The 13,878-nt window shown below is 38.1% G+C and overlaps 1 protein-coding gene across 5 annotated transcripts in view; it reads right to left on the bottom strand.

Annotated features, from left to right (window-relative positions):
• Fchsd2 (FCH and double SH3 domains 2) overlaps positions 1 to 13,878 on the bottom strand; it is a 250,079-nt gene that overhangs the window by 184,074 nt on the left and 52,127 nt on the right. For all 5 annotated transcript variants that reach the window (XM_042687508.1, XM_042687523.1, XM_042687500.1 and 2 more), the window contains exon 3: positions 6,596 to 6,641. In XM_042687508.1, coding sequence (XP_042543442.1) covers positions 6,596 to 6,641 — 46 coding nt within the window. The remainder of the gene's footprint in view (positions 1 to 6,595; positions 6,642 to 13,878) is intronic.

Here is a 13,878-nt window from a genome sequence, read left to right as displayed (position 1 = left end):
TTCCTTTTTAGACACTGCTATATCCACATTTCCTAGAACAGTTCTCAATAAGTGTTTTCTTAATGTAAATAAACAGGTCCTTACAATTTTTTTAATTTTAAAATAATGTATTATTTAGGCTGGCAATTTAGCCCATAATAAGTATTTTTTTAGCATGTGTGAGGCCCAGGATTCCTATTTTTAGAGCATAGGCAAAACCAAATATAGAAACACACGTCTAAAAATAGAAGATACAATTTTGGAATTTTTTAAACTATTATTATTATTATAGAGTCAATCAAGCTTGTAAATTGGCCAATGTCAATATTTCTTCTTTGGGTGGCGGGGGGGGGGGGCGTGGAGAGACTAGACTTTGAATTAAGGTGTGCTAGGCAGGTGCTCTACCATTTGAACTATCCGCCCAAAGTTTTTATTCTTTACCTTCCTTTCTTTTCTCTTTTTTTATTTTTTGCTTTAGGTATTTTTCACATAGGATCTTGCGTTGATGACCTCAAACAGCAATCCTCTTACCTACCTATACATCCCAACAACTTGTATTAAACATGTGAACTGCCAAGTTTATTTGTTGAAATGAAATTTCCCCAACTTTTTTCTGAGCTGGCCTCAAATACCAATCCTCCCAATCTCTGCTTCTGAAGTAGATGGAATTTAAGGTATAAACCACCAATCCCTGTTCATGTTTTTATTTTTTAAATATCAGAGTCCACCAAAATAAGCCACAAATATTATCATGTGCAACATCACCTATGTAGCATTTTTGCTAAAATCTAACTTAACTCTAATCATAAAAAAGCAAAAAAAAAAAAAAAAAAAAAAAACCCAAACCCTCAATACAGAGCATTCTACAATACAATTAACAAGATTCTTCAAAGAGTTAATGTCATAAAAGACAAAAAGAAAGTTTAAAGGGAATATTCACATAAAAATCAAGAGATACTTCATGAAAAGCAGTATGTAAATATTAACTGAAGGAAAGCTATGAAAGACATTCAGGTGATAAAGGAGAAGACTGAAATATGTATTCTACATGTTGAATGATATTATAGAATAATTATTCATCTTGGATATGATAAGGACAGTAGTTATTTTGGAAAATAGTTTTTCTCAGAAGATGTAGAGTGAACTTTGTAGAAACGAAGTATACTAGCTACAATTTACTTTCAAATAATCCAGCTTTTAAACGGGATGAAGCTGAAGTAAATGTGGCAAAATGTCAGTAACTATTTAATAGGAAATAAAATTCCTAGTATATTATTTTTCAACATTTTTACAGATTTATGTTTTCTAATAAAAATTAAAACATTATTAGGCCAAAATGTTTCTTCATATTTTGTCAACTCAATTTAGTAAGTATATTACAAAATCCAATGCTGCTTAACACACTGAAAAATTCTATTTGTAAATCTCTTATAGCTTAAAGTAATACTGTTCTTTTTAGAAATACATTTTAGGTAACTTGGATTATAAATAAAATTTCCGTAAAGTCGGTACTACTATATATAGATTTCCATTATAAAGTCTGAGTTACAGCTAAACTTTAAAAGACTTTAAGATTTTTTTAAAAAGTTAAGCAAGCAAGGGAATGAGTGACATAGTCTAAAAAGAAATGTACTCTTGACTTACATAACGGTGACCCCTCCGTACATCACCTCTATAATAACAATTTTTTAAAAATTAAGTTAAGTGATTATCCTAATAAAACAGTCCATGGAATGGAAGGGAGGAAGGGAGGGAGGAAGGGAGAAGTAGAAGGAGGGAGGAAGGAGAAAGAGGAGGGAGGGAGGAAGTGAAAGAAAGGAAGGAAGGAAGGAAGGAAGGAAGGAAGGAAGGAAGGAAGGAAGGAAGGAAGGAAGGAAGGAAGGAAGGAAAGAAAGAAGGAAAAAGGAAGAAAGAACGAAAGAACAATCAAATACTACTAACTGTATACTTAGCAAAATGGTACTTTTTAATTTTAGAACAAACCACATATAGAGCAGGGCATAGGTTCACATCTATTCCTAGCTACTCAGGAGGCTGAGATCTGAGGATCAAAGTTCAAAGCCACTTTAGGCAGAAAAACCCATGACACTCTCTATCTCCAATTAACCAGCAAAACAGCCAGAGCGACTCTTGTAGATCTCTCTCCTATTTATTGTGCCCCTGGGACTCTATTCAAGACGTTTCTGTCTATACCTATAAATTTTAATGTTTCTCCTAGTCTCTCTTGCAATGGTAGCATTAGCCTTAAGGAAAAGAACAAAGAAAAAAAGCTCAGGGCCAGTGCTAGCCCCAAGCAAAAAAGCCAAAGAGGGCAAGACCCTGAGTTCAAGCCCAGTACTAGGACAAAAGAAAGAGAGACAGAGGTTGGGGGGGGGCGGGGCGAGGGGAATGGAGAACTACATTTGAATACTACTAGTGACTTTGACTTTGGAAAAATTACTTGACAACATCTAGTAAAGCAGAACTTTATTAGATACCCAATGAGCCAGCAGTTCTACTCCTAGGTATATGCCAATATGCAGGAGGTTGAGGCAAGATGATCATAAATTTGAGGCCAGTATATACTACAGATAAGTTCTTGTCTCAGAAATAAAAATAAAAGTACATAGGGTCAGCACCCAGGTCCAGAGTTCAAGCTCCACAACAGACAAAAAAAGTAGGTATGGTGATACAGACCTATAATTCCAGCATTCAGGAGGCTGAAGTAAAAAGATGAATTCTAGACCAGCCCAGGCCATATAACTAGACTCTGTTTCCAAAAAAAAAAAAAGTCAATATAGAGGCTTATGCCTCTAATCCTAGCTACTAAGAAGGCATAGATGAGGGTAGGGTGGACAGAGTTTGGGGAAAGCAAGACTCTATCTCAACAAGTAATCCAGATATGATAGTGTACACCTATGGGGGAAGCACAGATAAGAAGATCAAAGTCTAAGCTGGCCACTAGGGAAAAGTATAAAACACTATCCAAAAATGACTGAAGCAAAATAAGGACTGTAGGTATGGCTCAAGTGACAGGAATACTTGACTAGCAATCTGAGGATTTGAGTTCAAACTTCAAAAAAAGGTAGTAATAGTTACCATGTAGAATACTAATTGTATCACTTTTTAAAATCCTGTATTTTAAGTTTTTGCTGCAAATACCACTTGTGGAGATGAAGGAAGAGAATTTTTTAGAATTCTACTGTGTATAAAATATAACTGCTTGAAAAGACCAACATAGTCAAATTATGTTAAAGAGTTTTTATAAATAAAAATTACAGATTCCTCAATACTGTGAAAATAGCCATGCAATCCCCATCAAAATTCCAATGACATTCTTTACTGAAAAAAAGAGAAAACAATCCAAAAATTCATATAGAACAACAAAAGACTTAGAGTAGACAAAGCAATTCTAGGCACAAAAACAATGCAGGTAGTATCACACTACCAGATTTCAAACTCCACTACAGAGCCATAATAACAAAAACAGCTTGGTATTGGCACAAAAATAGGTCCAAAATTAACAGAACAGATTAGAAGACCCAGAAATGAAACAATATACTTTCAGTCAACTAATATTTGACAAAGAAGCCAAAGGCATGCAGTGAAAAAAAATAGCCACTTCAACAACTAGTGTTGGGAAAACTGGGTAGTCATATGCAGAAAACTAGTCACCATGCATTGGTATCAATTCAAAGTGGATCAAAGACCTCAACATCAGACCCAAAACTCTGAAACTATTTCAAGAGAGAGTAGGAGAAACATTAAAACTTACAGGTATAGACAGAAACTTACTGAATAGAGTCCCAGGGGCACAACAGGAGAGAGATTCGACAAGTGGGACTACATAAAAATAAAAGTTTCTGCACAGCTAAGGATATAGTTACTAAACTAGAAAGACAGCCAACCAATTTATCACACAAAGGCCTAATATCCAATATATACAAGGAGCTCAAGAAACTAGCCCCTCCCAAACTTAATAAACCAATCACTAATTGGGCAAGGGAACTATGGATAAACTTCTCAGAAGAAGAGGTAAGAATGGCAAAGCAACACATAAGGAAATGCTCATCATCCCTTGGCATAAAGGAAATGCAAGTCAAAACAACACTGAGACTCCATCTTACCCCAGTTAGATTGGCCTACATTTATTTGTTTGTTTCTTATTGTAGGGTAATGTACAGAGGGGTTACAGTTATGTAAGTAATATTTCTTTTTTATTAATAAGTTTTTTTATTATGAAAATACCATGCAGAGGGGTTACAATTACATGAGCAAGGTAATGAGTACATTTCTTATCAAGCATTGTTGCCTCCTCCTTTGTTTTTCCCTTACCATCCCTGCCTTCCCATCTCCACAACTACACTCCACCCCCCCAATATGTACATTTCTTGTCCAGCATTGTTACCCCCTCCCTTGTTTTCACCCACTTTCTTGACCATTTTTAATTCAAACAACAAATGCTGTCGAGGATGTGGGGGGAAAGCCTACTGCACTGCTGGTAGGAATGTAAACTAATACAACGACTCTGGAAAGCAGTCTGGAGGTTCTACAAAAAACTAAACTAGACTTTCCCTACAAGCCAGCCATATGGCATCTACCCTGAGCATCATGAGACAAGGATATGATAAGGACACCTGTACATCCATGTTCACTGGGCACACTATTCACAATAGCCAGGATATAGAAACAGCTCAGATGTCCCACAATAGATTTTAAAAAAATGTGGTATCTATATACAATGGAATTTTACACAGCCATTGGAAAGAATAAAATAATATCACTTGCAGGGAAATGGATGGAACTAGAACAAATCATGTTAAGCAAGGTAAACCAAGCTCAGAGAAACAAACAGTACATGTTCTCTCTGATATGTAGAAATTAGATTGAAAATAATACTGGGATGTGATAAATTACACAGGATTCTAGATACTCACATACAGTGAGACCAAAAGATTCTCTCTTATGAGAGAATCACAAAAGCACAATGCCTACGCGCCTCTTTATATTTATATGAAATAATATACATACTAAAATGAACTCCTATAATATGGAAACAAAAGACTTTTTTTCCTTTTTCTTTTTTAGTTTTTAGGTTTTTTTTCCTTTTTTTTCTGATGATTCTGTCTTCTTTACCTTATATTCAGCGTATTCACGTGTATATCTTTGACAGGGTGGGTGGGAGGGCACACACCTTAAGAAAAAAGGGTGAAAAAGTGCACCAGTGGAGTTCACTGGACCTTGATCAAAGTGAACTACACAACTCACAGGTGGAGATGAGGAGGGACTGGGAAAGAATGAGGGAACAGATGACACTGTATGAAAGGAAATATACTCATTACCTGACACATAATGAAACCTCTCTGTACATCACCTCTATTATAACAATAAAGTAATTTTTTTATGATTACAGATTCCTACATATCCACAAAATAATACAGTAACATAATTTTTTCTTGTGATATTTAGTTATCAGGACACAAATAAAGATCTAACTAAAATTAAAGAATTCTCTCTGCCATCTTGAAGCCTATGGAGCCCTGCTGGGAAAAGGACCAAAAGGCAGTATTTTTGCTGGTTCTAAGTGAGGTCTCCAGAACCAAAGGAGCACACCACTCTCCTTGAAATTGAAGGTGTTTATGCCCAAGGTGATAACCGACTTCTACTTGGGCAAGAGATGTGCTTAGGAATACAAAGCAAAAACAACACAGTGGCTCCTGGCGGCAAACAAAACAAAATCGGAGTAATCTGAGGAAAGGTAACTTGTGCTCATGGTTCATGCCAAATTTCTGTTAAGCCATTGGACACAGAATCCATGTGATGCTGTACCCCTCTTCCAGTATTTAAATAATGAAAATTAATTAATCTGTGTTGAAGGATGAGGACGACAACAAGGAGGAGGAAGAAGAGGAAGAGGAGGAAAGAAGCAGCTGCTGCTTTAATTTCCCTAAAACAACTCTATACCATCACAAAAGATATCACTATTTACCAGGGCTGTGATGAGAAATAAGAACCTAACTAAATAAATACAAAAATCAACTTTTCTTAAAGTACAGAGGATGGGTTGGGGTATAGAAAGAAGAATGTATATTCTTGTTAAGCTGGGAGCCAATGGCTTATGCCTATAATCCTAGATACTGAAGAGGCTGAAATACAAAGACTGGGTCCAAAGCTAGCCCAACCCAACAAATCCCTAATAAGTCTCAAAAAAAGCAGCAAAAAAAACTCAGAAAGTGGAGGCATGGCTCAAGTGGTAGAGTGCCAGATTTGAGTGGATAAAGCCAAGTGAGAACATAAGACCTAAATTCAACCCCAGTACCAGCAGCCTCTCAAAAAACAAGGTCTGTGTGTATATATGTATATGTTTTGTGTATATATGTATTTACACATATACATATTTGTTAAATGTATTATCATTACTATCTATAAACTCTACATAAATAATGTCTTCCCACAGAAGAGTTACAATCTTTTTATAATAAGGAGCAACTTAGCACCTCACTTGAAGATTTAAATGCAGCAAAAGGGGACTCAGAGTTGGATACCCAGAAATGAGAAGAGAGGATATGGAGATGCTGACCTGAAGCCCATCAAAGTGAGGCATACTTTGCACAGAGACCTCCAACTCCAAGCTTACCTGTGCGTATTCTCTTTCAATTGCAGCCTTCTTCTGACTGAATGTCCTAAAAATACAAACAAAATTAATTACCAAAAAATACAATTTAATAGTTTCATGTAAATTTATCCACACATCTTTGAAAACTACTTGAGAGAAAGAATATGAAGATTTTATTTCTCTATGTATGCACTCGGGAATACTGCATGGTCTCCACAGTTAGACAACCTATAGTTCAAAGCTAAGTTCTACCACTGCCAGTATAATCTTTTTTTTTTTGGGTCCGGTCGTGGGGCCTGAACTCTGGGCCTGGGCACTGTCCCTCAGCTTTTCAGCTCAAGGCTAGCACTCTACCACCTGGGCCACAGCACCACTTCCGGCTTTTTTTTTTCTGGTTACGTGGTGTTGAGGAATCAAACCCAGGGCCTCATGCATGCAAGGCAAGGGCTCTACCACTGAGCCACCTTCCCAGCCCATGCCAGTATAATCTTTGAAAAGCTATTTCATTCCTATGTGCTTCAGTGTCCCCCTTAGTAAAATGGAGGTAATAATGCATCATAGGAATATTGTAAAATTTAGTTACTTTAAATATATGAAGTGCTCCAAAGTATCTAGCACATAATAAACCCCCTATAATTGTAAACTACTCTGAGGATCATGGTTCAAAGCCGGCTCAGACAGGAAAGTCCACAAGATTTCTACCTCCAATTAACCAGCAAAACACCAGAAGTAGATCTATAGCTCAAGTGGGAGAGCACCAGACTTGAGTGAAAAAGCTAAGGGACAGAGTCCAGGCCCTGAGTTCAAACCCAGTACCAGCACAGAAACAAAAACAAACAAAAAATAGTGATCAACTTCTCAATGTGAAAAATCATTTCCTTTAATCCAGTTTTTACAAGTTATACTTTACAAACACATATTATTTCATAAATTTTAGGGTTCATACTTTTCAAACATTAACAATATTTACAGCTGGGCACCATGGCATATTCCTTTAGTCTCAGTAACTGAAGAAGTTGAGGCAGGAAGATCACTTGAGCTCAGGCATTTGGGTCACCCTGGGCCAACACTAGAAAGACCCTATCTTTTAAATAAAAGAAGAAGTAGATAAAGGAGAAAAGGAGCACTAGAATAAGAAAAAGATAAGAAGTTAAAATTACCACCTGAAAATAACTTAAATTTACTAACATGACTGTTGATTAAGAGTAGTACTTATTCAAGATCTTATTATATTCCTTTTGCATGAATAAATAATTTCTTAATATTTAAAAGAAAAAAATCTCACTTTAACCCTAAAGACTGATATATATTTAATGGGATTTAAAATACCAATACTTAAAAAAAAAAGACTCTAATAATTACACCTAGTGCATTCAAGGGTTAAGTAAGAGGGTGCCAGGCACAGTGGCTCAAACCTATAATCCACGCTACTTAGGAGGCATAGATGTGGATGATCACAGTTCAAAGCCAGTCCAGGCAAAAACCTCATGAGAATCCATCTCAACCAATGATTGGCATAATGGTATGCCTGTCAACGCACTGCTAGGTGCAGTAATACACATCAGTCATGCAAGTTAAGCAAGGTAGCACAAACTGGAGGATTACAAATTAGTCTAGACATAAAGAGAGATCCTATCTTAAAAACAACCAAGGAATGTCTGGCACTGGTGGCTCAGGCCTATAAAAATCCTAGCTGTTCAGGAGTAGGCTGAGATCTGTTTATGGATAGTTCAAACCCAGTTGGGACAGTAAATTCCATGAGATTCTTTTGTCCACTTAACTGCCAAACAGCCAGAAGTGGAGCTGTGGCTCAAGTGATAGAATGCTAGCCTTAAGCACAAAAACTCAGAGACAACACCCAGGCCCTAAATTCAAGTCCCAGGAATGGTACCGATGATGATGATGATGATGATGATGATGATGATGATGATGATGATGATCATAATAATAATAATGGTGCAGCAAAAAAGGGCTGCCACAGTAGCTCAAGTGGTTGAGCATCTTCCTAGCAAGCAGAGATTGAGTAAAAACTCAAGGGATAACCAGGAATCTGTTGCCAACTTCTAGATCACAATGGCACAGATAAAATCTGTCTACATAACCAATTTGGAACCCTAAAGTCAACTGAAGGCATGCAACTTTAAGTTTGGATGATAAATTGTAATTAATTTCATCTAATTTCAACCCTTATCATAGTAAGAGCCAGCACTTTCCAACTCTAACCTTTGGCAAACACCCATAAATGTGTTCTTGGAGCAGTTGGCAAACACCTACAAGAGCCAAAATGAGCAAAAAGATCTCACTTTTCCTTAAAATATTGAGGATCTGTAGTCTGATCACAGATTGCTACCCCTGATCAGAGGAGAACAATAAAGGACAACCATTGTTGTGGATGTAAATCTCTCTTCCTTTGGCTGATTTAATGTGCCTAGAACTTCCCCATTCTTTTTTTTTTTTTTTTTGTCGGTTGTGGGGCTTGAACTCTGGGCCTGGGCACTGTCAGTGGTCTTTCAACTCAAGGTGAGCTCTCTCCCACTTGAGCCACAGGGCCACTTCCAGTTTTCTGTTGGCTAATTGGAAGTAAGAGTCTCATAGACTTTCCTTCCCAGGCTGGCTTTGAACTGTGATCCTCAGATCTCAGCCTCTTGTAGCTTAGATTACAGACATGAGCCACCAGCACCCCACTTCCCATTCTTTTTTTTCTTTTTTCCCCTCTTATGAGCCAGATATTGAGTGATAAGACATTAAGAAAACACTCCATATCAAGGGGAAATCAGAAAATCACAGTATATGTTTAGGGAAAGGTACAGGTTCAAAAAAAAAAAAAAAACTGAGACAAACTTCTGTTAACTGTTCAAACTGACAGCAACTCTTCTGCAGTTACCATATTATTACATTCAAGTGTCAAGTTTTCAAAAAAAATCACAAATCCTACAAAGATACCGAGAAGTAAGGACCATGAACAGGAAAAATAAAATTATCTCAAAAATAAAATTATCTCAAAAATAAAATTATAAAGGGCTATGGATACAGCTCAGCCTCAATCCTCAGGAAAAGGGAAAGGGAAAAAAAGTGAACGGCTAAATGACTCAACATTAATAAGGAATGAATTCTATATATGCTACAACATGAATGAAGAATGTTAGTGAAATGAACTATCAGTCACAAACAATCCTAATATATAATATATAATATATATGAGCTTCTTAATATAGTCAAAATCATAGTGACAGAAAGTAGAATGGTGATTGCCAGTAGGTGGGGAAGCAGAAAATGGAGAATTATTCTTTAATGAGTAGAGAGTCCCCAAGTTTTGTCTAGCCAGGCTGGCTTCAAACTACCCGCTGATCTCCGTCTCCGAGTAGCTAGGATAACAGGTGTGAGTCACCAGCTTTTTTACTTGCCGTGCTGGAGATCAAGCCTAGGCCTCATGTATACTAGGTAAGTGCTTAAACCAATGAACAACACCCATCCTCATCATTTATATCTATAAGAAAAAAATAATTTTCAATCAACTCAAACATTTGAGTGAAGAAAATACAAATTCAGTACTAGAGATAAAAATAAGTATCCACAGTAAGAATGTGGCTCAAGTAGTAGCATACTAGTCTAGCATGCATGAAGGCCCTAGGTTCAATCCCCAGTGCTATGAAGTAAGTAATATTTATACAAAAATTAAATCATTAATAAAAACCTGTTTCTTTTTTAAATTTGATCAAGCCATTCTCCTGTTTACCTCTTATGAAATGACGCATCCCCTTCATAATAAAAGCTAACTTCTTTTTCATGGCATAAGAAACTATTAAGATTGGGGGGGAGGGGGGATGCTGGGAAGGGATGTGAAGGGTAAACCAAAGGAGGAGGCTGCAATGCTTGGTAAGAAATGTACGCATTATCCTGCCCATGTAATTGTAACCCCTCTGTACAGTATGTTCACAAATAAAATAAATTTAAAAAAAAAAGAAACTATTAAAATCTGACTCTAGCATATCTTCATCTCTGCACACTCTGCATTTCACATTCCATGTCCTAGACAAGTTCCTTAAAAGAACTAGTATGCTCATGTTCTCATATTACTGCAAATGTAGTCCTTTCAGCTTAGAATTTCCTTCCCAATTATTTGGCCTATCTCTTCCTCATTCTTCAAAACTCAACTTCTCCTCTGAGAAGTCTTCTGATTTCTACTTGTGATTTAGCTACCTGCCATCCCCTCCCCCAGGTCTTCCAGTATAAGTTTAAATATTATAATTGTGAACTGACTATGGAGCACTCTAAGAACAAGAGTATTTGTAACTCATCATTTGTATCTATAGCATAGTATACACTATAGAAGTTCAATAAATGTTTCCTGAATTAATCAATGAAAACAACTACAGAATCTGATTGTCAATTCTTCATAAATTAAGATTAAATAGCTCCATTGGTTAATTCCTGAGAGGCAGAGAACCAAGATCACAATTTACATCCCCATAGACAGGTTAAGTTTCTTGACTTTGAGCGTAAATTAAATCTGTTAATGCAACCATTTTGTACATACTAGCCTTTAAAACAACCCAAGAAGCTCTTTTCTAGCTCTTTCCCAGCTCTTTGCTACCTCTTTCCCAGCCGAGTGGAGGGCCAACATGGCTTGGTGCCAGCCAGAACGATGAATAAACCTACCCCTTACCTGAATACCAAGTGCGTTGTGTTGTTCTTACTCGGCCACCTCTTTTTTTTTTTTTTTTTTTTTTGAGGTGGGGGAGGGGTCCAGTCGAGGGGCATGAACTCTGGGCTTGGGTTCTGTCCCTCAGCTCTTCAGCTCAAGGCTAGCGCTTCCGGCTAGCACCACTTCCGGCTTTTTTCTTTTGGCTTATGTGGTGCTGAGGAATCAAACCCAGAGCCTCATGCATGCAAGGCAAGCACTCTACCACTGAGCCACCTTCCCAGCCCCTCGGCTACCTCTTTTTAAAAACCTAACACAAATGGTGTCGTTTGAACCCAGGAAGGGCTTAAAGTCAGGATAGGTGGGATTCCTTTCCATTCCCCCCTCCACCTCCTTTTTTGTTCTGAGGAATACCCACAGTTCTGACAGCCTTTTGCGAAGCTGTCTGACTGCTGCGGACACAGCGCATCAATACCATTGCTGGCCTTCACATACACGTCCACACCACTTCTCTACTCTGGTGAGTGAAACTACTCTCTACAGCTCTCTGTTGCTCAGTCTCTATCTAGATGTGGCACCACGCCAGAGAGCTAGTACGGCCTTTAGCTGAAAGATCGGTCCCTCTGAAGCCGAGGACGCTTGGTTTTGGGGGCTTGGCCATTTTTCTCTAGAGGGCTCTGGGGAGAGTCGGGATGCCACTTCTGCCTGGTCAGCTCTCCTTCATTCACCAGACTGACTCTCCTGCATATTTAATGGGGTGCTGCGAGTCATGCCCCAGCCATGAAACTCCTTTGAAATGCCTCCTGCGCTCCCTGGAAAGTCAGAGCGCCTAATTTTTATGCCATTCTCAGATGTAGACAGTTTTTGCCACTGCAATGGTAAATGGTCAGAAGTCTGTTTACTTTCAGGCTCTCTTTGCTCTCTCTCTCCGCCATTCAAGTCCAACTTTCCCTATCTCTCCCTTTCTCTTTTCTACAACATTTTGGATTGTGTCCTGAAGAATGCCATGCAAGCTGGGTCCTAGGGACCCCCCTCTAGGCTCCCTCTCAAAGGCTAGCCAAATTAGGCTTGATCTACTTGTTCAGGCTTTCTTTTTTTTTTTAATTTTTTACTGTAAAGATACTATATAGAGGGTTACAGTTACATGAGTAAGGTAATGAGTACACTTCCTATTGAGCATTGTTACCCCCTCCATTGTTTTCTCCCTACCATCCCTTCCCTCCCTACCTTCCCCGAGGTTCTTATTTTGTTTTTTTTTAATTGTGATTAAGTGATTACATAATTTCGCAAATTTCACAGTATTGTGGAATAATGATGCTCATTTAAAGTCACAAGTTCATTCTAACTTTCCTGGAGCAAACTGTCTATTACAGTCTATAACATATAACAGTGTACACATATACACCATACATGTGATCAGCAGCATGGGGATATTTAGTAGTGGTTCAACCAGATGAGTGGGAGTTCTTTGTTTCTTAAGTCCTGTTAGTTTTGTCATATCACCTAACATTTTGGATTTAGCATCCACTTATCAGGGAGACCATGTACCGTTTGTCTCTTTGCTCTTGGCTTACCTCGCTCAACGTGATTCCTTCTAGCTCCATCCATTTCCCTGCAAATGCCATTATTTTGTCATTTCTAATGGCTGCATAATATTCCATTGTGTATAGATACCACAATTTTTGGATCCATTCATCTGTGGTGGGGTATTTCCATATCCTAGCTATTGTGAACAGTGCTGCAATAAACATGGAGTTGCACGTGTCCTTGTATATTGGTTCCTGTTGTTCTGAGTAGATGCCTAGAAGTGGTATGACTGGGTCGTAAGGGAGGTCAATCTTTAGCTTTCTAAGGACCCTCCAGACTGCTTTCCAAAGTGGTTGTATAAGTGTACATTCCCACCAGCAGTGTAATAGGGTTCCTCTTTCTCCATATCCCCTCCAGCATTTGTCGGCTGATTTGTGGATGTGGGACATTCTGACTGGGGTAAGGTGGTATCTCAGGGTTGTCTTTATTTGCATTTCCTTCACCACCAGGGATGATGAACATTTCCTCATGTGTTTCATTGCCATTTTTATTTCTTCATCTGAGAAGTCCCTCTTTATTTCCCTTGCCCATTTAGTAATTGGTTTGTTAGGTTTGGGAGGGATTAGTTTCTTGAGTTCCCTATATATACAGGATGTTAACCCCTTGTCTGATATATTGCTGTTAAATACTTTTTTCCAACTAGTTGATTGTCTTTCTAGCTTAGTTGCGATAGATTTAGCTGTGCAGAAGCTTTTTATTTTAAGGTAGTCCCATTTGTCGAGTCTCTCTCCAATTTGTTGTGACCCTGGGAGTCTGTTCAGGAAGTTCCTTCCTGTGCCTATAAGTTCAAGAGTCTCTCCTACTCTGTCCTGCAGTAGTTTCAGAGATTCAGGTTTAATGTTAAGGTCTTTAATCCATTTTGAGTTGATGTTTGTGCATGGTGATAAGCTGGGGTCCACTTTTGTTCAGGCTTTCTTTGCATTTTTTCAGAAATTCACCATCTTGAGTTAAGGATTGGGTCTCATCTGACTCTTGATCTTCCACTATGCTTACTACTCCATCCATCTATTCTAAGGTGCTCTGCTAACAAGTTGCTCTTTTCACAGGCCCTGGTAACTGAGGCCCAATCATCTGA

Source organism: Dipodomys spectabilis, unplaced genomic scaffold (assembly GCF_019054845.1).
Source record: "Dipodomys spectabilis isolate Male_0828 unplaced genomic scaffold, ASM1905484v1 ptg000003l, whole genome shotgun sequence".
NCBI lineage: Eukaryota > Metazoa > Chordata > Mammalia > Rodentia > Heteromyidae > Dipodomys > Dipodomys spectabilis.
This window is presented reverse-complemented; position numbering and strand designations above follow the sequence as displayed.